This window comes from Siniperca chuatsi, linkage group LG16 (genome assembly GCF_020085105.1).
Source record: "Siniperca chuatsi isolate FFG_IHB_CAS linkage group LG16, ASM2008510v1, whole genome shotgun sequence".
Lineage (NCBI taxonomy): Eukaryota > Metazoa > Chordata > Actinopteri > Centrarchiformes > Sinipercidae > Siniperca > Siniperca chuatsi.
In genome coordinates this window covers 10,374,757-10,399,845 of record NC_058057.1, presented here as the reverse complement: position 1 = coordinate 10,399,845, position 25,089 = coordinate 10,374,757, and the positions used below count along the sequence as shown (strand labels likewise).

The 25,089-nt window shown below is 39.6% G+C and overlaps 1 protein-coding gene across 3 annotated transcripts in view; it reads right to left on the bottom strand.

Moving 5' to 3' along the window:
- Positions 1–25,089, bottom strand: part of LOC122863603 (1-phosphatidylinositol 4,5-bisphosphate phosphodiesterase beta-1) — a 107,582-nt gene that overhangs the window by 2,697 nt on the left and 79,796 nt on the right. Inside the window, exons 15-33 of one of the 3 annotated variants that reach the window (XM_044170223.1) lie at positions 24,591–24,677; positions 24,044–24,114; positions 23,630–23,726; positions 23,356–23,440; positions 22,906–23,030; positions 22,517–22,671; positions 22,235–22,399; positions 21,674–21,773; positions 21,201–21,305; positions 20,967–21,082; positions 18,522–18,660; positions 17,783–17,836; positions 16,942–17,161; positions 15,486–15,654; positions 14,137–14,213; positions 13,942–14,031; positions 13,722–13,779; positions 13,393–13,479; positions 12,476–12,500 (exon numbers count right to left, since the gene is read on the bottom strand). In XM_044170223.1, coding sequence (XP_044026158.1) covers positions 12,476–12,500; positions 13,393–13,479; positions 13,722–13,779; positions 13,942–14,031; positions 14,137–14,213; positions 15,486–15,654; positions 16,942–17,161; positions 17,783–17,836; positions 18,522–18,660; positions 20,967–21,082; positions 21,201–21,305; positions 21,674–21,773; positions 22,235–22,399; positions 22,517–22,671; positions 22,906–23,030; positions 23,356–23,440; positions 23,630–23,726; positions 24,044–24,114; positions 24,591–24,677 — 2,025 coding nt within the window. Of the gene's footprint in view, positions 1–12,475; positions 12,501–13,392; positions 13,480–13,721; positions 13,780–13,941; positions 14,032–14,136; positions 14,214–15,485; positions 15,655–16,941; positions 17,162–17,782; positions 17,837–18,521; positions 18,661–20,966; positions 21,083–21,200; positions 21,306–21,673; positions 21,774–22,234; positions 22,400–22,516; positions 22,672–22,905; positions 23,031–23,355; positions 23,441–23,629; positions 23,727–24,043; positions 24,115–24,590; positions 24,678–25,089 lie in introns of those variants that run through there. The other 2 variants (XM_044170222.1, XR_006375045.1) reach the window with 2 other exon arrangements.

Sequence of the window (25,089 nt, the reverse complement as noted above, 5' to 3'; positions counted from 1 at the left end):
CAGCCATGGAAAACACAACCACATGTCATGGACCTGTTGAGTCCAGGAACATCAGCAACAATCAGGGTATTTCTATTTCAAGAAATTAACAAATTTACGTTATCCTTTTACGTTACCCTGGTCAGGGTTACTAATGATATAAGAATAAATTGTGATAAGTCTAGAGTTTCTATTTTAGTATTGTTGGACCTAAGTGCGGCATTTGACTCCTATCGATGATGATATTGTAATGGGGAGACTTGAGAGGTGGGTTGGCTTATCTGGGTCAGCACTGGACTGTTTTTATCATACCTTAAAGTACGTGATTTTAGTGTTTCTTTTGGGAATTTTAGCTTCAAAAGAAATTTTTAGGACCATTTTAAATAGAAATCTGCCTTCCCATGCGTGAAAATAAACAACATTTTGCACATAGGTCCAGTCCTATGCCAAACATCCTCAACAGGAATTGTGGGCCAATAGTCCTGATGGTGGCGCTACAGCAACCGTCTAAAGTTTAAAACTTTGAAAATTCATAACAAATCAGTCATACGTGCTACCACTTTGCAACTTTCACCAAAATGTAGACCCAATTGAGCAGAACAGTTCACATGCTTCGAGCTGCCAGGAATTATGAAGTCCATCACTCTGTTTTTCTCAAAAACTGTAATACTAATTAAACCTTATCTCCTCGCACATTTTTTACGCAGTCGAAACCAAACTTGCCACACTGCATCTTCAGACTGTCCTCCTCAAACGATCCAGCCAGATTTTTGACATTTAAAAAATTGAGCACACAGTGCATCAAAATGTTTTACCGTAAACAGTACGATAATTTAATTTGTACTTGTTGCCTCTTCGCGAGCTTATCAAAAAACCACAATGTAAGTTACCATAATTATGCTGATGATACGCAACTATATATTTCCTTGACCCCCGATGATCTGAGCCCTCTTGACACTCTATCAGAATGTATCAAAGATATTGATAACTGTATGTCTAGTAATTTTTTACAGTTAAACAATGACAAGACAGACATCCTCATTATTGGGGCAAAGGCTAACAGACAGGAAATCTCTTTTAAATTGTCACAACTATCTCTGGCATCATCCTTGATGCAGACCTCACTTTCCCCCAACAGCATAGTTTAAACCGAAGAAATATTGCAAAAGTAAGGAGCTTTTTATCCCAGGAGGACGCTGAAAAAATCGACCGGACTACTGTGACGCTTTGGTCACAGGAATTTCTAAAAAACATTTTGTTCGACTACAGCTACTCCAGAATGCAGCAGCTAGAGTTTTAACTAGAAAAAGGAAATACAGACCCTACATGGTCTGGCACCTCAATATCTCTGCGACATGCTTGTGAGCTATGAACCAGCTAGGCCGCTTAGTTCATCTGGAACAGGCCATCTGATTATTCCCTGAGTCTCCACGAAAATTTCTGAAACTGCCTTTAGCTTTTATGCTCCAAGCTGCTGGAACTCCCTACCCAATCATGTTAGGTGTGCCCCAACGCTATCGTCTTTTAAAACCAAACTCAAAAGATTCCTCTTTAGCTGTGCTTTTCAGTAGTCTGGTTTGCTGGTTTTAACTTTTATTTTATTTTTACTTATTTTATTGGTTTTAACTCACATGTCTTATTTTTATTGGTCTACTGTTGGTTTTAATGATTTTATTTAGTCTATTCTTAATTTTTAATTGTTTTAATAAATTATTTTAGTTTTATTTATTTATTTCTATTCCAACTTTTTAAATGTTTTTTTAAAACTCAGATGTATTAATATTCATTTGTCTGTTTTAACTGTGCTTACTTATGTCTAATGTTTTATCTTTACAATATTTTGTGGCTGCAACTTCTGGAAACACACCAACAAAAATAGTTCCTGCAACTACTTCACCATGCAACCATAATGTAACTAGATAGAGATATATACTGTATAGAGAGAGATGCAGATAGAGGTAGCAAGATAGCTAGTTAGAGATACAGATTTCCAATACCTGCATGGAATTCGGAAAACCAATCCAACCAATTTAGGGTATGCTTTGGAAAATTCATTGTGCCCTGTGGAGTTATGTTTCCATACACTGTTTCTCACCAAAACGCATTGTGTGTGTCCTTGTCGACTAACAAATGTGCCACATCCTTCCCCATAAAACATTTGTAAAGTCAATTTTTAAAAATATTTTAAATCCAGCATTGTTTATAATTATCTTTATTTGCCAGCCTTCTTATTCCCCGCCTTTCCTGGCACTTTGCTGATCAGTGAAACAGCTTGAAACTGGCAGCAAGAATTGGGATTGGGTTGTGTCCTCATAAAAACATTGGACCATGGTGTTACTAGTGTTCAAAAAACTCCACAGGGTAAATTTAGGCAAAATTAGCATTCATTTTTAGTTGTGTTTCTGGCAACCTGATGAATTTCAAGTCCAATAGTCATTTTCATTTTAGCTCTGTTTTGGTTCCCACCAGGAAAATATCTGCCTCTTTAGCTGCTAAATGTTGCTGCACTATGTTCACCAGCTAGCCGCTAACTTTGTCTTTTTGCGGTTTGATGCTAGACAGGTAGCGTACAGTGGGTTTATCAGAGCTTTTTTTTTGCTGACAATAGCTGCCTGCTGTGTCTGGAAATGGTTCTGATGAGAGCGGTGAGGGTGAACCAAACAGTTGGTTTGGGTGTTGTGGGCCCTAAAACCAAAACAATGAGTTGAAAGATGCTAAAATGCTCCGGAGAGCTGAAGAGAACTGCAGAGTTGCATAATAATTGTCTGTGGATTTGTCACTATGAGCGACCCCTTTCACATTACATGTAGTCATGTGACCCATTGTGAATATAAAAATATTGATTACAGCAGCTTTAAAGATTTCCAACAATCACTGTGCACATTGTTTTGCATGTGCTAGGGTACAGTACATTCTGCAAGTTTTTCCCATGACTGTCATCTAAAGATTATTTTTATAGGAATTCTCCTTTAGTCCATAACTTACAACAGAGACAGAAAAGAAAGATAGGAGAGTAATAGATAAGTGATGGCCTTGAACCCTCCACTCCACTGAGGTAGACCAGGATCCCGTTTCATCCATGAACTATTCTCCCTCCCCTCACTTCGAAATAGACAGGAGAAGCTGTTTTCTCCCAGGCATAGACGCCCCCAATGATTACAGATGACAAGATTGTATTCATTTCATTGTGAGCCAATAACTGCTGTAATGCTGATTTCTCTGTTTAACTACCCGGCTGGCTCCCACGGGAGAGCAGTAATTAAAAGAAAAGCTGCTAAGATGAATGGTGTCAGAGTCTCACAGCTCAATACAGTCACGTCAGCATTATGAGAGATCGAAAATACCTGCGAGTTCTGAGAGGATTTATCTGGGATCCATATTTTGTCTGAGGGGCCTTTGTTAATCTAGTAAGGGCCCACTTCAGACTCACACCTAAGTTCTAACTCAAAAGTGAACAAAAAACAATCTTAACAGAAAATGCATCATGGAAAATAAATCTTATATGAATTAATCTACATCTAGCCTCCAATTAATACAGCGGCCATGAAATTCACAGCTGGCAGGAGGAAGCCCTGAGTTGTTAAGAAATATTCACAAGAATATTCAAGAACGAGTTAAAGAAAAGGAGATAGAATGAAGGTCAAGGACTGCCATCCTGTTTGCTCGACTTTCCAATTTTCTGCCCTCTCCACTTCAGTTTATGAGATGGCACATCCCTTTCATTTAAGAGTACTGCATAGCAAGTAGAAAAAACCTGATTGTTACAAAGTACTTGTCTTCACAGCACTTTAATGCGTTGCTATACTGTAAATTAGATTGATGTTAGATCGTGTATGTATGCATGAGTATGGGCTGGGTAGCTAACCTCAATAGCTTTTGAGTACCGACTGAAATGTGTCCATAATATCGAGTATCGAGAAATGTCAAATATCAAAATTTGGCATCACACGTTTGCTCAGATACTTAGGCTTGTTTAGATATTATTTGATCAGATACTTCTTGACCTAAAAATGGTTAAAAACATATTCATAATACCAAAACTAAGCTACTGAAAAAGTGCTGTTTCAGTATCACACTGTACTTTAGGTAAAGGTAGATTTCCCCCAATTATAACAGATCTAGTTTTTGTGAGACTATAGCTCAACTGGTAAAAGTTGCGAGCAGAATTGCATACTGAAGAAGTCAAGTTTACAGCTGTGCCCTCTCAAAGCCTGTCGAAGGCTGTGGCAATTATGTTTTTAGCAAAGCATATTCACCTTGCACAAGGCATATCTCCATGGAAATTCATGCACAGTTAACATTCAATATAACTGGCATTTTGTGAATTCTATTTACCACTGTTACTTGTCTGAATTTCAGTACAAAACCTCAACTATATTCTATGAGGTGAAAGTGTGTCTTTCTAATGTGGTGAGTGGTACAGCAGAACCTGCTAAAGCCCCCACCAAGCACAGCATCTTAAGGTCACCTTCTCTGGAACATGCCTCTTTCTCTCTTTCCTTCTTTCTTTCTTTCTCACTCTCTCTGTGGGTCTCACAGAGCGGACATGCAGCACATGACAACCAGATGGCTAAAGATGCACCACAGCTCTCTCTCTCTCTCTCTCTCTCTCTCTCTCTCTCTCTCTCCCTGCTCTGCACTGCGCATGACCTACTTAGGGGTGGGACAGTCGGCACACCGTGTGCGACGTGTATGTGTGTATGTACATGTGCAGCCTGCCTTTACCGTGCCTGCTGAGGCACAAACACCCTCTGATTAAAGCTGTCATCTTTCTCCCATCTGATGACACCCTGGCGCATGTGAAGGAGGTGGGAGCAGGGGACAGAGGAGTCTGAGGAGCACCAGGCAAATCTCAGAAAGACGTTTGCATGTGTCTATCTGCGTGCATGTCTGTGTGTGTCCTCTGCATGCAATCAACAGCTCAGAATTGAACACCAATGGCTGTCTGTTAGAGTCGGGGTGCAGAGCGATGACGACAGCACTTTGCTTTTACCAGAATGATAGAGAGATAGATGGATGAGAGAAGAGACAATCTTTTGAGAGTTTCCATGATCTATGGCTGTATGATCACCACCTTCTATCTGACATCTTATCAGTTTGGCAACGAGATTAGAGTGAAGGCATCAGTGAAACTTACTCCTCAGGCTTCCTGGACCTGCTGGAGCAAGTTTTGGTTAAATTTTGACATGCTAAAATTGACTGAACTGAATTTTGATTCAGGACATCAAAAACATCAAAGTTTTGAACTGTAATGAGGTCAAAAGTTCCAGGCAATAGTAGTTTTGAAACTGAATGACACACTTGACAAAAACAAAGTTAGAAAAGTGTACATTTGCCTGATTATTCTTTGACTGCATGTGTACTTTTGCATGCACACAGCATATACGTGTGTGTGTGGTCCAGTTTCTGTTTGGACACCAACCAGCAGCAGTTATCCTGCCAGCTTTTAAATCTGTCTCTCATCTCCGAAGACCTGTCATCTGTCAACAAACCACACGCACACACACACATTTCTGCCTTTCTTAAAATACAGCACTCAGTGACCTTCTTCACCAGCTGTCCTCGTTTTGAGAAGCTATCAAGGGAAGCAGAGAAGGCCTCCAAAGAGCCAAATTAATTCTTTGCTTTGAGCCATGACATAACGCCTGCTGCAGCACCACAAAAAAACCTTCAACTGGCACTGCATCTACAGTATGGAGGAGGTCTAAGGGAAATATGTGCTTTTTTGTCTTGCCTTTGATTGTATGTTTTAGCTAGCTGATGCTCCTTTTCAAACCACTTCAGTGAATCTGAACATCTTCTGTGACATGGATTCAAAACCAGCAAAGCACAGCCAAAGCTTAGGTGTATAGGTGTGTGTGTCCTGACCTTGAGATATACTGGATATCCAAGCACAGCCCAATTAGGCTAAACCCAAGATCCCATGTCCAAGAGATGCGACAGGGTCACCACCCTGTCAGCATTACAGGCTTTTTGAAAAATAAAGGAGCTTTTCCGCGCAATGAATGGAAGGTGTGTGTGTGTGTGTGTGTGTGTGTGTGTGTGTGTGTGTGTGTGTGTGTGTGTGTTGTGACAGAGTGAGAGAGAGAGAACAGCAAGGACAGAGAGCGCCATTCCTTCATTTACATTCTTTCCACTGTAGTGGTCATAACTATGAAATTGAACTGAGGCAGCCCAATGCAAAGAACAGCACGGGTAATGAAAGAGAAAGACAGAAGCAGCCACTACTCAGAGTAGGCTGCATGCTCCTTTTCCATCTACTATCTGTGTGTGTGTGTGTGTGTGTGTGTGTGTGTGTGTGTGTGTGTCAGTGTGCTTTCCCTCAAATAATTCATCTGTTGTTTTGCAGGAGTTTTTCTTAGATTCCTCTCTTCAGGTCCAGGAATTTAAAAAAGCACTCCTGCATACCTCCACCATACATGTACAGTAATGAGCGTTTCCCCTAAAAGGACTGGTTCAAAAGGGAAGCTGTGAAATGTGCTTGGTATCTTGATATTTAAATTCAGATGTGCATGCTAACTAAAAGATGCTAAATGTAGCATTTTTAAACACTTGTAAATCACTGTGAAATGAAATGTAATAACTTTGTAAAATTACTGTAGACAAACAAGAGTCAGGGCAGCGCAACAAGCTGTAAACAAAACACAGACATATTATTACCTTATACATTTGATATGGCTGCCTATTTACACATGCAGCAGACAAGAAGCAACATTATCATTCATTTGGAGACGTGTGACTGGCAACCTGATGAATTTTAAGAATTTAAGCAGTTGCTGAATGTTCCACTATGTTCACCAGCTGGTTGCTAACTTTGTGTGTCTGCCATTTGGCGCTGGGCATGTAGCACCAAACGTGGGTTTATCAGAACATTTTTTGCTGAATACAGCTGCCGGCTGCTGCTGAAAACGAGGCTCATGAGAGTGGCGAGAGTGAAACAAAACAGTAAAGGTGCTGGCCACAAAACCAAAACAATGAACTGAAGGATGCTCCATAGAGCTGAGGGGAACTGTGGAGTTGGGTGATAATTCTCTGTGAGTTTGTCACTACTCATAGTTATTTGATCCATTGTTAATATATAAATATTGATTAGAGCAACTTTAAACCCTGCTGCTTGCTGTCACAAAGAGAATGTTACTTTTAAAAAAACTTTTATTTCAGCAAAGAGGGTAAAGACATGGGAAATTATTTTATCCCGGCTTTTCTCTTTTTCCAGTATCTGCTATTGCAAAGCGTTCCAAAAACAATAACATCCTACGGTTGTAAAGTAGTCCAGCAAATTTCTTGGAAAATCTGATTTGGTGGCACAAAATCTAACATGTAGTGTTAAGACTAGTAGAGGCTGAAAATCCACTTCAGCAATCTTATTTATTTATGCCAATTACACTAATCTTTGAAAAATAATACAATAATAATTTAGCTTTTTGTAAAATGCTACATTGCTACTCAAATGCCTCCAACAAACTTTGCTATATAGTCCAAACTGTACTTGTGTAGCACAAAATGTACTAGCAACCATATTGCACTTTAACACTTTCATAGGTAACACTCTTTTCTTTTCATATTCCTTTTATATATATCCTCTCCCTCTTTATTTACTGTCACATGATCACATGCCAGTCTTTTTGCTGTTATCACTTCTTATAAAAGGTGGCTCATGCTCATGCTGAAGCCAGAAATCTCAAAACCACACTGTAGAGAGGACAGTCTCCAGCAGGAGTTCAGTAGAGAATGTTCCTTAGCCAGAGCATAACCCTGGAGAGCTTCATTAGCACATGTGGGCATACATGATGAACACTCGTGCACTGATCTAAAATAGCAGCTAGCATAATAGAGCAGAAGAGTAACCAAGCGTGCAACATGTACGCGCACTCACACATACACAATAGATTTTACTTCACTGTCTCTGGTTTGCACTCAGTGTTCCCTGTAGGTATCGTGTGTGTGTGTGTGTGTGTGTGTGTGTGTGTATGGGCACAAGTGCATTATTGATGCAAACCCGGCAGGCAGAGATGATGCAGATCAAAGTCTGTGATGAGGGAACATGGTGGCGACCCCTACATCACCCAGTGAGAGGGAGAGACATAGAAAGAGACATAGAAAGAAGAGAGAGGGTGGCCTCTTCCTCTTCAACTCCAGACCTCCATGTCTCCTCCAACCTGTTTGCTCCCCCTCTCATTATCCCTCCCTCCTGCTCCTTTCTTCCACCTCCAGTAACCATCCCCGGGATTGCGTCATGAGGACTCAGTTCCAAATTAACAGATTGCAGAGAGTCATGAAGGGTAGAAGAGGATGTGAGAGGTGGGGAGGGGGAGAGTGGGGGACCCGAGTTTCCATGACGACTGCACAGGACTCCTGCCTGTCGAAAGGAACGAGCGTGTGTGTGTGTGCATACATGTGTGGTCCTGTGTGTTGGTTCAAGGCTTGCACAGTGGGGAGACACCGTCTGATTTGTTTTTCCCTTTTCATTTGAGTAAGGAAGAATGAGCATGTCTCTTCTACGAACATTAACATACATCCACACCACAAACACACATACACCAACACACACATTTGTGAAACATATTGCCTAATCACTATTTCATACTCTCTTTCACAGCCAAAAAAGGTGTGTGTGAGGGGATGACTAACGCAGAGGAATTACAACATGGCCTAGTAAGCCTTTAGTCTAGTCCAGTCATAAAACCTTCAAAGAGGATGATATGCAGTCCTTTTCACTACATGTTCATCTTATCTGTCCTTTTTGGTTAAAAAAAAGTGGCATCTGACCACATTTGAGATGGTGTACGGAAAAAGCCATAACAGGTTAGATGTACAAAGCTTAAAGCCATATCATACTAGCTCTTATATCAGACAAAAATCCTGAAAAGAATCAACCAATTGCAGATTTTTCCACTAATCTCATTTAGCTCACTCACTCTTAGTAGTCAAGGCATGCTAGTTAAGTCACATTTAACATATTTAATCAAATAGCTTAAACTTCGAACAGCTGTAAAGTGAAAAAGCAAATGCTAGTTCTTGCTGCACGATTCAGTCTCAAAATATACATTTTAGAAGAGCAGTACAAGTGGGTCTTAAACTTAGTTTGACAATTGATGAAAAGATAATCGCAATCAACATGAGGTGTGAATAATTTAAGGTGGACATATGGCAATGTGAACATGACCAGGTGGCAGATGAAAAGAAGCAACATGCCAGGATATAGGGTCTTGAGGTGTGCCGAAACAGCATTCGCCATCGTGCTGGGCACCGCTGACTCCTGGGGGGTGTTTTGATTGGATCATTAACAGGACAGTGACACCTGAGTGCACATGCTGGGAGTGACGACAAACCTTGCGATGTCTCTTTTTCTCTCACCAATACATCAATTTAGTATGTGATCCCCAAAGTATCACAAGCTAGGACTTCAGAGTCCTACTAACAAAAGTTAGAATGCTAAAGTCAGAGCTTAGAGTAACAGAGCTGACATTTTACATCCCTTCAGCTTCAAACTGTTTGGAAATTATACCTATTAAGGCTGGCGGGTCTAAGCAGCTTTTAGTATCCTACTTGCATAGCAGAGATACTGTGGCTAGTTTTTAGGTTGGTATATCACATGCATGTACACACACGTACACACACAACTGTGTTGTAGTGGGCTGCTCAGCTCTCAGGATCTCCACCACGGATAGTTATAGATGCCCATTAGTGGCTGCTCTGAGCCCAAAGGAGAAACTGGGTCAGAACTGTATGAGAACAAAAGTATGTTGTATCTTCCTCTCTCTGATTCATAAAGACTAACACACACACACCAAATGTAGAGACACACAACAAAAGTATTTTTATATTAGCCCTGCCCTGGTTATTTATGGCCTCATCCATCAGCCCCCATCGAAGCCCCATACATCCCGTTTTTCAGTCCTTATGCTTTCTATGTTTATGTGTCTGTCTGTTGTTGTTTACATTCATCCACGGGCTAAATGACTAGTAAAGGGTTTTCCTGTGAGCTAATTCAACAACCAACAGAGGTTGTCCACAATATCTCAATATCTCCCTTTGCCTCAAATATAGTTTAGGGGAGTTTTAACCATGGTGAATGGGCTGCATTCACAAGGAGCATTAATTACCAAAGTGCTTCACAATGGTTCATATTCATCACACACACACACACACACACACACACACACACACACACACACACACACACTGGGTTCAGTGTTTTGTTCAAGGACATTTCCACATGCTATTAGGCAGAGCTGGAGTGCTGTGCAAAGCATGCATGTAAAGGACTGGGCTCATGTTAGCTCTCTAAGGCTGAACTGACTGGGACATGTTACGAGAGTCATATTGTATTTGATGATCAAATAATATTGGTTACGATATTAATGAACTTAGCAGTGTTAGTAGCAGCTAAGTTGTTGTAAGTGAATAGATATTTTAAGGTAAATCAGTCAATTTTCAGTCAAATAGTAAGCCCTGGCTATCTAAGTCTCTTCAGGCGTTTTTTAAAAGAGAAAACAGCATCCAGGGAAGAGTACCTGACACGGTTAAATAGAGTGCAAAATAAGTGAAATGTAAAATCAGAGCAGCCAAAACCTGGCACAATGAAAAACTATGACAGAGAATGGTAGGTTGTTTTCATAGCCTCTGTATTTTACAGTATGAAAACTACTGACAAAAACAGACACCCAGAAGCGTCTCACTGATTACAGCCTGGTTTCCTTCTTTCATGAAGGACAGTATGAACAAAGCCAGGTTGCTTTACATTGTTTTGTCACAGGAGTTCCCATTAATACCATGTAACCACATAATCTCAAACAGAAATGCATCCTTAACGTTGGTTGCTATTCTAGCATTGTGGGTAGCATCCTGAATCATAAACCTGGGCACTCTCTGTTAGCTGTCTCCAGAGTTGTGTCCTCTGACATCTCTTGCATATTTTGCATACAGATGGCTGCTGTTGCATGTGAACAGATATTGCAGAGATGGTTGATTACTATGTAATAGCCTTCTTCCGGATGTCGATTTAGAGAAGTGATTATGACAGCGGGTTAGGTAATGGATAATCAGTTACAATTTTGTGGGAAACAACGATTGCTAACAGAATAAAATCTGATTGGAATACTGAAGTAGTCAGCAAAAGAAACCAGAAGCATCTCTTTCCCTCATCTGAGGAAACCTGCTTAATTCAATGTTAATTAGACCCTGATGATTCTGTTTCATACAGCTCATATTTAGTCGGTACTTATGAAATCATTATTATTCTGGTGTTATTGACAAGAATGCTCTAGCAACTATTAAAGGAGGATGAGGGTCACCACAGGACTGCATTAAAAGTATAATCTGAGTGATTTACACAACAAGAAGATGGCTAACAAGGCAAATACAATCATCTCTGACTCTACCATCCCATTCTGTATTTAACACACTACTCTGTGGCCAGCATTTTAGTGTCACTACTTCATTTCTCCATACTGCAGTTTCGTGGAAATATGTGGACGACCTACTATATGTGAGGTGTTGGGCTGGATGTCTATACTGCACCTCCCACACTCAAGTGGTTTCAAAGGAACAAGGAGCTGTCACTTTGAGAGTGGGTGGTTATGGAGCTGTCTCCAACTGAACACTTCTGATTTATGCCTGTCTTTAAAAAAAATAAATAAATACAAAGAGTAGATATGGTAAATCTACAATATGCTCTTCATTTGATAACAAGAGTAAAAACATGATAGGAGGATCACATCACAGTGTCTTCTTGGCAAGCAGAGCAAAACTTAATTATACTGGCAGTGTGCTGTAATATGGTTTGTACTGCATTAGATTAAAAATCTTTGAGAGAGATCAAGAAGAGAAGAGAAAATTGCAACAAGAGAAAACAACTGTTACTACCTTTGTGTTCAGTGGATGTACCAGCACCACATGATATTATATTTACATTATGATCATGACAAATTACATGTCCATAATTAGTATAATGGTTTCATATTACAAATATCTTACAAGTGAGACAACTATGCAAAACTGTGTGTTAGTGTAGTGCCTGAAACATTTATGCTTTTAATAGAATATACTGTTAAATTGATTTGATATACCTTATTGATAACCCCCAAATGGTGATGTTCTTTCCCTTTTACTCTCTGGTTGGTATGTAGGATCTTGCTCAAGGACACGTCGTCAAGTGGGATTAAATCTGAGCAACTGGTGTGTTATCTCACTAAACACATGCCAATCTGCTGCCCCTGTTATGACGTTATGCCGACATGCTATGCAGACTACACCTAAATATACAGTAACACAGCCACACTGTATTTGCCATTCTTGCAGGAAAATACATAACATATTTGCAATAATTCATACTGCATTGTAGTAATGCTTGGCAGGTCTCAGCCCTTACAGAGATACAATGCGCATTCACTTGTTGCGAGTCAGCGGCCCAGGTGTATAAAAGCTTGCATATTAATACTGCCACACTGGTGCTGTATTAATACTGAACACTGGTATGCAACGATGGTCTTACCATGCTCTTCAGCTGCACAATCATCCTACAATGACAGTCACAATGACAAGGTTGGGAAATGTGCAACTCATACAGAAAAAGCAGTCATGCTAAAACTCCCATAAGCACACTGAAGCATCCACTTAACAATAAACCCATGTATTTGTAGCATATACTGTAGAGTGTCACAGTGGTATTATGTCCTCCAGGAACTCTACTCCAGGAAACGCCTTAATAACAACAGCCAAGGGCGGATGCAGCCACAGCAAGGGAGCGCTATGTTACAAGGCAATCAACCAGTTTTCAATACACAACCAAACAACATAGTGATACTGTTTATACTGCATGCAACTACATACAGTACAGCAGGTATTGGTATTTAAACCCGGGTGACATATTCTGATATCAGCATAAAGATTTAAGGGGAAAAAACGCTCAACAATTTTTTGTATTAGGAGGCCATCTTACAATTTTGCACAAAAGTGCCGGAGCCATGTCTCACTAAACCTGGGCCAGGTCGCCCCCCAGTGGTATAAATTAACAACTAGTGTTCAGTTAGAGATATAGTTTGGTTCAAGATCTGTGTAAAATCTATGTATTTACTCTTCATGGCCCCATATTGATCACTAAACCAAATAAAGGTCTTAACATATTTATTTGAATTTTTTGAAAAAAGTGTCTGTTGCTGGATTGTCATTTGTAGCCACACCAGTTACTACTGGGAAAATGTATTTTAATTTTTTTGCAGGTGCAAAGACCCAAAGGCATGCTGGGCCCGAGGCTGTGCATCATCCTGGATGCTCTGAATCCTGCCATGCAACGGACCAGCAACTTAAAAAAAGCACTATGGTGAGCATGTGATGGAATTAATGAAAAATTAATTAATGTGATCATTCACATTTGAGTTTCATTTAACATTTTCTTAATAAATGTCTTACCTTTGGCCTTTCATCCAGGATTTGCTGGCGGATATCCTTGTGCTTCTCCAGTAGTCTCTCCTGTCTTTTACTCTGTGCGTCTTCCAACTACACACACACACACACACACACACACACACACAGATACTATAAGATCTTTGCATGTCATCATTAATATTACTGTACCCACACATGTTTAGTACTGCAAGTAGTGGTGTATTATAGTCAACACAAACTTGAATTAATTTTTGAATGAAACTGACTTCAAACGTAGTATGGCATCATTGGCATGTTATATGGCGATTATCATTAGGGACTATACATCAGACCATAGCCATATCCTCTCTTACCCGTTTGATATATTGCACCACCTCGTTGACAAACGATCTATTGATCTCTAGCTTCTCTCTGTGGAGAAAATTTTATCAACAGTCAAACCAAGCAACCAGTCCCAACAGAGCAAAATCTTTAGTATTTAGTGACATCTAGTGGTCATACAAATATAACAAATATAACAACCTACAAGGACTGTTTACTGTTAGTTATGGATGTTCAAAAACAGATACTTACTCTTCCGTCACATTCTTGTCTTTAGATTTGGCTTCATTGATCTTCTCTTGCCTTTTCTTGTCCATTTTCTTCTTAAGATCCTTCTTTTCTCTATAGATGATGTGATCGAGAAAGAGGAAGATATGGAGAGAATGGAAAAGTAGGATCCCTTTGTGTTTGTGTGAATGTGTGTGCATATTGTGAACACAGTCTTACTTCTCACAGACATCTCTCATCTTTTTGAGCTGAGCACTCTGGCACTCCTCTGTTATAGTGGTGAGCTTCTCAACCAGCTAGAGAGACAAAGAGAGAGTCATAATTTGACACTAAGAACAAAACTATTATAAAGTGAGTGAGACAGGAAACATCTGCTTTTGATTCTTAATTATTTCAGGTAATATTTCACTTCAATTCCAGATACATTTGTTGAGATTTTGATCGTAAATTAAACAACATTCAGATCCAGGAGACAACACAATCTCCACTGTGCTTGTTGTCTTTTGCTTGAATAAACCCTTCTGACACCTCAGCTGTGCTCAATGTGCAGGTGTACTGAAGCAGAAGTCATTTATTTTTCCACACTATACAACAGAACATGTGCACAGGCTGCAGAATGATGGCTGTAATATTCTAAAGGGGGGTGACCTGGAGTTTAGAGCATTCACTTATTAATTTGTTTGATATGATTAGTCTCTTTGATCCTTTTTGAGCTTTGGGACAGCGGGAGACAGTCAGCGCTTTATCCAGTCCAACACAAGTCAGGGCAAGCTCCTATATGTGTGGCATATGTGTGTCTGTTTATCCCCTGCTACATACAGTATGTACTTATTTATATTATGTATGTTTGTGTAGGAACACTGACTACCCTGACTGGTAACTCTGGGAAAGTACATATAAGGAAATAGCTTACAGACATGTTTCTATATCGTAATCAATCTGTCACTCAACAAGAGCTTAAGGACGGCACACACAAGTTCAGTAGAGATAAGTATATCGTTCGCTGCCATAAACAGGCAGCTAACAGATGAACAGAGATGACAGGAATTCTGATTGTGTAATAGGGCTTTAAGTCTTTATAAAATACCTTTGGGGAAAAGCATAGTTTTGGCTGGAACACATATGAGACGAATCTTAATTCTAAGATTGTCTATTCTCACAGTTGTTCCAATTATTAGGCCATTTCACTACAAAATGCTTTTATGTTTTAAGACTCTAAAGTGAATTGGAGCCTTGCAAGTGCATGCAAATGGCATTTCAAAGGCATTTTCCCATACTCCATTTTGTCAGTAGTGCCAGTAATTGAGGACACTGGAAATCAAGAAAGGTGTAGATGGTAACTCTTGAAAGTGAAGTGAAAACAGACAGTATAAGACAGATTTGTTGCAATCATGTTACGTCTTATTTACTTAACCACTAGCCAACCCAGCTGCCCTTCCATCTACATATCTATGTATTTTATCATTCACTGTGGTATTTTATTTCTCTCTCTGTGAAGCACTTTGTACTTTGTTTTGATAAGCGCTCTATAAATAAAGATTATTATTGTTGTGTGTGTTTGTGAGCACCTGCTTGATGTGTTCTCGTTTCTGGTACTTTTCGCTGTAGTACTGCTCCTGGCGAAGTGTGAGGAGCTGTTGCTGCTGCTGCTCCTTCAGCTCTGCAAGCCTCTGGCTGCACTCCTGATCCAGCTCACACAGCTCCTGGTCCAGGGTCGACAGAGAGTGGTCGGACCGACTGGAGACATACACACAAACACACAGCCACACACACAAGCAGAACATCCGCAAATTAAGATACCTCTTTCTTTTTCAGTACGGTGGTCCTAACTCATTCTGTAACTGGACATAGTGAATGAATGTATATGATATGCATCTTTATTTAAAATAAAACTTCTATAATCAGAGCATTAGCAACATAGATATTCACATGGATGCCTTCATGACAGCATGTCTACTGGTCATTAACTAAAACTTTTTCAGGGAATGGTGCTATGAACATTGATCTTATTGTTGTAAGTTATTTCAAACATTAGGAAGAGCAATTATCTTGTACCTTGAAGTAAATTGGTTGAAATGTGTTATCTGTCTTATGCAGTGCCCTTCTGTGGCTGACATTGGCTGACGTGACTGTAATCTTTGCTAGTACTGATTCTTCAGTGTGTGACAGACTCCTGAGGGCCCTGAACGAGTCCCTGAGGCTTGGAGGAAGCTTATCCACTCATTGTTATTCTACACATAGCTCAGCCTTCCTTTCTTTGCGAAGGGGGCGATGTCTGCCCTGTAGTGTTTGTTTTGGAGCAATACAATATGCAACATGATGTATTGTGTATTTCTGCAGTTTCAGAAAGAAAGGAATAAAGAAGGAAAGGAGGGAAGGAAAAATCATACACCATTATACATATATTATGTGTTGTCAAGAAGAACTACAAGTTCTTTTGTGATATAGTGTTTACTTAATTTCCCTGAATGACCTTCAGTTATCTAAAGATAAGTACAATAGCTTGATAAATTGTAAGCTACACATACACACCAATACTGTAAAGTGTATGCCGATGAACAGAGCGACAACAGAGAGAGAACAATGTTTCCTGTGCGCTTCAGAAAAAGCGAGAGCCATGCGCTTACTCAAACTGTAACATGTCTTGTGGTCGCATTTAATTATTGTCTATGGACAAAATGCTATGTCTTACTGTTGTAAAGGCTTGTAAAAAAGCTCTTTCTCTTTGATTTTAAGTGACTGATGCCAAAACCTTCTCTTTTCTTATATTATGTAGTGAAAATGTTTACTGCCAACTGTGGCTTTGCTGGAAATATCTCAACGTGACACTGTGTCTATATTTGGCCAGTTAGTCGTAGAAAAAACAACAGCCAATATCCTCTTTTTTCTTAGTTGTGTTGATGTGTTTTTGGTGGATTCCCTTTGAAGATAGATAGAGCAGAAGGGAAAGACTTCACAGAAAAGAGGTTAAGAAGTAAACCAACAGTAGGGCAGTTTGAAGCGGAGAAGAGGTGGGCTACCTACCTTTTCTTACCGTCTCGTTTGTGGCTTTTCTGCAGGGCAGAGCGCCGGCGCTGATGCTGGCTCTGTAGCTCGGACACACGAGCGGTGTGCTCCTTGATCAGCTCACTGGTCTTGCGATGGTGTTTCCGAACCAGCTCTTTCATCTCCTTGTACTGCTTCCTCTGCTCTCGAACAAAGCCCTTCTGTTGCTTCAACTCCTCCACTGTCTGAGCTTCTAATTCTAAACACAGGGGATGGAGGACCAACAGAAAAGGATGATAAAAGTGAGCAAGAGAAAGGGTGACAGACTGGACATGTTCTAAAACCTAGTTTAACTGTCAGTGCAGTTTCTATTCTGTATTCAAACATTTTGGTTATACAGTACATACTGTAAGCACTTATGATGTTGTAGCAACTGCTTGGTTGCTGAGATTATCAGTAGCACCCATGACTCATTCGTTATATGACAGTATATTGTTAATTGTGAATTTCCCAAACCTAAACGATGTTTGTGTGAAAACACACTGTACAATTCTGGTTTAAAAACATTAAAAAAAATAAATAAATAAAATTACAATTCATTTGCACAACACCAACTTATTAAGTTATTCAAATGATTTCTAGGGTTATTATAGCTATTAATTTTTAAGTCTAAAAGTACTTTTATTTTGCAAACTTAACAGCAATAAAATATTGTCATAAATCAATCAAAAATCAATTTATTCGATATTCTTGACCCTTAAACTCTTTTTAATGAGTATCATGTACACGACCACCAATATCAGTCAGTCTGGGTGTCAGAATAATAACCACAGATACAAGAGTAAGTGCTCAAGGATGAAGTTTGAAAACATAACCTTACCAGTGAGGACACTGTGAATGATGTCTTCAGTCTTCACTGATGGTTTCAATGAGCCTGGTTACCAAAAACAAGTTCACATGTTGAGTAGTTGTACAGTTAAGTGACAAAATATCTCGTAACCTTTCTGAAATGGTTCTGATTTTATATCACAGAAAGTATTTTCACATGTTGTTTTGATACATTTAAATAATACGGTCTGGGGGCCAAGTAACATTTACCGTATATGAACAGTAGAACCTTCTTTATCCCCCCCAAAAATCCAAATCAGAGCTAATCAACATAAGATACAGGGAAGCACATGTTTTCTGTTATTATCAATATAATCTTAAAGCCATATTTAAATATTTTCAGACATGTTTTTCATCCGTAAACTGTAATACTCAAACTGTTGTCCCAAAGACACTGGCAGATATATTATGGGTGTATTATCATGATTAACAACAGAGGATTAATTGCAACATTTCATAAAAAAGTGCAAAATTTAAGTGTTTGAATATTCACTTAAGCAAACTATATAGTGTATTTTCTCATCTAAGAATAAAGGCATATTTTCTTAAAGAACAATTATAATGCAATTCTGATGTTTAACAATATATTTGAAGCAAAGTGTCACCTGACGTGAATATGATGTTTCAATGTAATGTAAGAACAATGCACATCCAACTTTCAGTGCATTTACAATGCACTTCAGGTGACATTTTAGTTATTGAAAATGTGATGATGGTTATTTATACGGCACCTGCAGACTGGGGCTGGTGGCCGGCCAGCGAAGGGGGTTTCGGGGCGATAATGGGTGTGTGGCTCAGTCCGTTCTCTGCGGGCAATGTTACCCTCTGGTCCACCTTAGATTCTGAGGGGGCATCACTTCCTGCCTCCACCTGTCCATCACAAAAAAGAGTCAACATTCAGATCAATCCAGTCAACACTGTTGTCTGTAAATACAGCACTAACCACTGACTTTTCTGCAGAGGACTTTTGTGCAGAGCATTTTAAATTGTTAGCATACATTTGAGCTTCTAAAATGTAATAGCACAGTTAAATGGACTGCACGCATATACCTCGTCAGTGTTTGCCAGTGGTGATACAGAGTTGTACACAAATACACACACACAATCGAACATTGCATAATTTGTCACAAATACCCACAACACATTTCTCTGCTGCTATCATGTGAAAATGTTGCCAGTACAATAGTTCTTCCTTCTTCTTTGTTTAAACGTGAATACAAAGTTCACTAAATATCTCCTTCACTGTCACAGAGCCTCCAAAACCTATTATAATGTTTAAAATACATTCACAAAAGATTTTTTGAGGAACAAAAACCTCCTTGAGTGTTGGTATCTGTTTTCAGAAGTCTCTTGTTGTACCTGTGTCCTGCAGGATAGTTTGTAGACATAGCTTTGGTAACCCACTCTCAACATTGTTCCTTGTGCCGAGGCTCAGCAGCTCTTAATTTCCCCAAGGCTCCGCTGAATCTTGGACTATACGTCTTTATCACTGAAATGCAATTTTAAATAATCTCTGTTCTTGTCACACTAGTCAGATCTTCTCCTTTCTTTCCCCACTCTCTCTACATTCATCTCCTACACTGTGTTCTGCCTTTCCATGCTCTACCACTTTTGGTGACTGTTGCCATGGTCACAGCATGAAACAGCTCTCCGTCGGCTATCCTCGTGGGTAATTGTATCAGCTGGCAAATCAGATAAAAGACACCCCTCAGGAACAACCCTTCTTTCCCGTTCCCTCTTCTTATAACCCTAGATAACCCTGTGTGCTGCCTTGCCTCTCACCTTAAATTTATCCTAACTTCAATCTTAGAAATTGTTGTTCATATCTCTCCTCAGATATCATCCCTTTGTCTGTTCCCTGTTGCATTGTGCCTGCATTAATCCTTAGCTACCTGTACTCTCAGTCAAGTACATTTAAAAAGACTATCAGTATTAACAAAGATTGCTGCTACTTTACCCTCAAAGCAAGACTTGCAAAGTTACCATTGCTATTGTTGTAATGTTGAAGGCCCATTAGTGTGAGATGTTTTCAGTGCAATCTTTCTTTTGATATGTCACTTGGAGGAAAGCAGAAAGCAGCCTTGACTTGTTAAAGTCAAGGCTCTGAGCTGCTTGGCCTTTAGGTTATCTTCAAACTGAAGCCTGTACTAAAGTTAAAGGTCACTGCCAACTCTAGTTTAAATTCACCATCGTCAGGACTGTGTGTCACTTCACCTGCAAGCATACACGCTTGTATGTGCTTGTGTGCGAGCTACATAGCAATGTTTTAGTGATCAAAATCTCCATTGGATTCCTTTAAAATTGATGTTAGCTAAAGTCAGGGACCTACAACATAGACTTATAATTTTAGACCTCAAGAGGATCAATATGAGGTCTAGGGAATTGTCATAGGTATTCATTTGTGTTGTGCTGTATTGCAGAGACTGAAGTAACCACGTAAGTCTTATCAGCCATTGTATCATTTAAGCCAGACAACTTAAGTAAACAAATTTGTAGAAAATGAATGGTATGTGCAGTGTTGACCTTTGACATCTAGCATCTAAACTTGTCACTCCCAACAAGCATACACCTTAAAGCATAGCACAATGAAAGTACACAGAGTAACAATCCTCCCTCCAGAGGAAACCTATAGAGCAGAGCCTGCAGGTAGATGCTGGAAGAGGCTTGATGAAATGCAACAACAATACTGCTACAGCTGTGCTTGCTGTACAGTTTATCATGAAGCGACTGGGAATGAAAAATGGCCCAAACAAAGTCTGTTGATAATATCTGTGGGGATCTGTGCTGGACACAAGCTGTGGTTCATAATCCATCCTTTCACTACAGTGGTGCAGGTAGATGGCTGTGGGTTCTAAAGTACTTTGTGGTGATATTAAAAAACCTCCCCATGCTGCTTCTTTCTAAATTGCATCTTAATAGGGTTTTACTGAGGAAAGGGGACTCAAGTCTCTCTGCATCTTCTTGTTCTCCTTACCACATGTTTTGAATTTCTAAACCAGTTAGTTCCTGGAAATAAGGAGAGTGGCCAGCTGGCTGAGGGACCGCTCATCTCAATCAGCAAGTGATCAGTGGCACAAAGCTTTCCACATATAAACACAAACAATAATAAGCGCAAACACACGGGATGTTGTGCATGTGTGATGGAAAAAAAAGCATTAACACACACACACACACACCTCTTTGTCACCCTCTTCCTCTCCTCCCTCCTCCAAAGTGAGAGCAGCCAGCTGATTGGCTCTCTGCTCCATCAGGTTGACATAGCGGATGGGATTGGACAAGGCTTCAATTACATCTGAAGAACAGGAAGAAAACAGAGCAGCCTTTTTGTAAAACTGAACACGACTCTGAACCTGCAGTGTTTTCTGGCCAAAACATTTTACTTTTGGTGTGAATATGTTCACCTGACTTACCTGCAAATGTGTCTGGGACATAGTCCTTTACTTCTACATACACGAACAGAGCAGGCAAAGTCAGGGACTGGTTCTTCTCGTTCCTTAGACTGATGTAGTGATAGCCTGCAGGGTTTGAGTCAGAACGAGGGTCTATCAGTTCAGAAATATCAATTCAGAGCTCAACCTACGTCAGGAAAAGTGTAGCAAAGCATCCACATAATCGAACACACCTCAGGGAACAACCACAGCTAACGCAAACATTTACACAAATCTTACATGTGATTGTTTTGGTCCTGTCTCTGCCCTCTGTTCTATTATCTAATGTTTTCATTGTTTTTGAAGGTGTATTTTAAAGATTTAAATGCTTATCTACATTGCTTTTTCATATTGCCTCTATTCTCAATCTGTCTAGGAAAAGTGGAATTAATCATCAAATTGAACTGATGTTTGAAATAATGGTGGATGATAAGTGTGAAACTAAACTTTGTCACCTGGACGGATGGCTGACACAGGAATGATACGGTGGCCGATGAACTTCCCTCCTTCTTCAAACACAGCTATCCTTAATGAAGCAAGTGTGGGCAGAACAACCTGAGGAGAAAATGTATAAAATGCACTCATTATTACATCAAAAGTTTTGCTACATTTTCTTAAGGAAATATTTTATATTCCATGTATTGCCCAAGCTTTTTAGCTATTACCCTGTACCAGTATATGCTTATGCCCATATATATGCCTGTGCATTTTCAGAAACTGTTTTTGTATTAGTGCCCTGAGTTAGCTTATAGTAAGTTGGGTCAAAATGAAATTAAATACAATTACAGACAGATACAATTCCTTATCAAAACAGTCTCAATTTTGATTTCAGGCTTAATGACATAAATCCATTACAAATGCATGTCTGTTTTTGTATTTGACTGTACATTTGTTCTCTGCACTGCATAAAGGTATACTGAAAGCTACTGAGAGCTGGAGACAAATTCCCAAATTGTGTCAACCCACTTGGCCAGGTAAAGTTGATTAAACCAAAATTCACAAAGCCGTAGTCTGACCTTCTTGAAGACAATGGCCTCCTCTTCCCAGACAGGGTTGATGGCGTTGCCCTGAGATGTCTTGGTCTTGAAGGCTTTCCTCTTGGTGTCCACTGGTAAGCCAAACATGTCGATCTCCACGTATGTGCCTACTTTCTTATCTGACAGGAACTGGCCTGAGATGATCTGGAAGGAAGGAGTAAGAGAGCAAGAAAGCAAGAGAGAGAAAAAATTATTAAACACACGCAGAGAGAGAGAGAGAGCTTCACAGACACAAAAAGACCAACACAAACATACACACACCTTTACAGACAGTGTGTTGGCTACTATCCCATCCACTGTGCTCTCAGTGAAAGGGTCAAAGTGTTTGTCCGGCCGCCTCATAAACTCTGGTTTGAGTCTGTAGCCACATTTCCCATTGTACTCATACATGCCCAGGTTCAACTGCATGGACAAATCTGTGGAGTGAGATCAGAATAACAAAAGTTTATTTGGGTGACAACACTGAAATAAAACAGACAAAACAAAGTCTTTAATGTTTTAATACTTGTTTAAATTTTTATTTATCAGGCATTAAAAAAATAAAGGGGTAAGAGGGCTCATTCATACATTTTCCAAAAGTGTGATGGAATAAAGGATTTACACATTTTAAAAAAAAAGCAATATAAATGTCTTTCACTATCTTTCCTCACCAATGGTTTGGAAATTGAGAGCCACCAGCTGACAGCCGGCGTTCCAGAAGAGCTGAGGGTTGTAGTTGGATGAATCCACTCGGGTGCCTTTAGGGTAGATCCTGCTCAGCTGCAGTTTGTTGTATCTAAACAGAGCTAGTTAAGGACAAAGCTGCATGACCTGCATTAGTAAAGTATAACTGGCACTACTACTACTACTACTACTACTACTAACTACTTCTTCAACTATTCAGTGCTACTTGCTATGACTTAGCAGAATTATTGACTTCAAATCACACAGTTCTATGTATATCATTATCATGTTATTATTACTTTTATTTAACAAGATTTACCATTAGGAATATAATGACACATAATACAGTATGCACAGTGCAGACATATTAGATTTAAACGTTGTGAGTTATATTAAGTAGTATGAACCACATGCTTCAGTAAAACTGAGAAGGATACTCCACAAACTCTACAGGAGATTTGGTGAGTTGCTCCAAAGCTTTGGTCTCTACGAAGGATGACATCTGGAAGCTGCGATTGATCTCTGTGGGAAGATATGGTGATATGTTGATAACAGTGATCTAATGGTCACTGGACAGATTGAAGACCTCATTTCCCATTGCTATATAAACACATGTTTATAGCTCTTCTATGGAGCTGATGTATGGGGTTGCTATTTATATTTAAAGGTTTTTATTCCAAAACACAACTCTTTTGTCCCTTAATACATTACTTTTGGAAGCCTCGAAGCTGTTAAACTTGACTGGCTGGATGTAGGTGACCAGGTTGGACATTTCTTCTGTAGCAAATGCCTCACTGCCTGCTGTACCCTGTACATGAAAACACACACACACACACACACACACACACACACACACACACACACACACACAACCAAATATCTAAATGTAATGCAGCATGATTTTTGGTAAAAAATTATGTTTAATGAGCTTCATAGACCCAAAATAATCTCAAAAGCCCTATTATTCAGGTCTTTGGAGACACATCAGTAGAAATAAAATGCATTATCAATAGTACACTAGAGGGCAGCCTCAGCACATGACATGCAAATAGTACACTGAGCTGTGAATCTCCATTATTACTAGTATTTGAACTGATTGATGAGTGTCACTTATGCGATACACACCTCATCCATTGAGCCCTTTTTACAGTCGTCATCATCATCATCTTCATCCTCACTTTCTGCCTCCACCTCACCTGAAACATGAGTCACAAATATGGTCACAGATAATTACAATAAGTAAAGCTGAATGAACCAAAGTTAAATGTGTGTAAATTGAATTGACATTTCAACATGCTCAATGCAAAATGTTAGACGGATTGGTTTGAAAGCTGATAGCCTTTAAACAAGTCTTTATCTAAGATCTGTTGCCTCCATTATATCTAAAGCAGGGACACAAATAAGGCTTACACTGACAGGTCCCAACCCACAGAACTCATGGACTGAGGAAATAAATTTTAATATTGTTTTGGTCAAGCTGACCCATCCTCTGCGCCCGCATAATGAGAGATCTACTAAAGATTTCCCACTGAATCTGAGGTCACACCGCCTGAGGAAATTAATTTTAGCAGCGTAATGGTCAAACTGACCTACAGCGTCTGCAGCCAGCCTGATGAAAGCTCAACTAACGATTTCCCACAGAATCTGAGGTCATGTACTATGTATAACTCACCAATAGATTTTCTGCCCTGCGGCCTCAGGCTGAGCTCGGCACCCTCAGAAGGCTGCGAGGAATCTGCCATCTCCTCTTTGGTTGAACCTGTGTGGGAAAAACAAACTCATCAGCAACAAACCAGCATCCTACAATATTACAAGGTCAAACTACTGTATAACTGCAATAAACCTTCATTTGATTCATGTCATATCTGTACAGTACAACTACAGCAGCATTTCAACTCTTGTATTCTGCAATTAATAATAATTAATAATTTGAATAACTTTACTTGTATAGCACTTTTTAATTATAGAAAGTGCTTTATAACCAGGTAAGACAATAAATGACAGTAAAAAGCTTTGTGATGCTTCAAAGAACAAGAAGTAACAGCCACACTGATCCAAGGGTATAACTACTACTCCTTACTTTTCAAAATGCTGTATTTTTACACACTAAAATCTCATCTAGATTGCCTTCAAATGTTACTGTGCGCTCACAGCAATATGAAGTTTAGTGA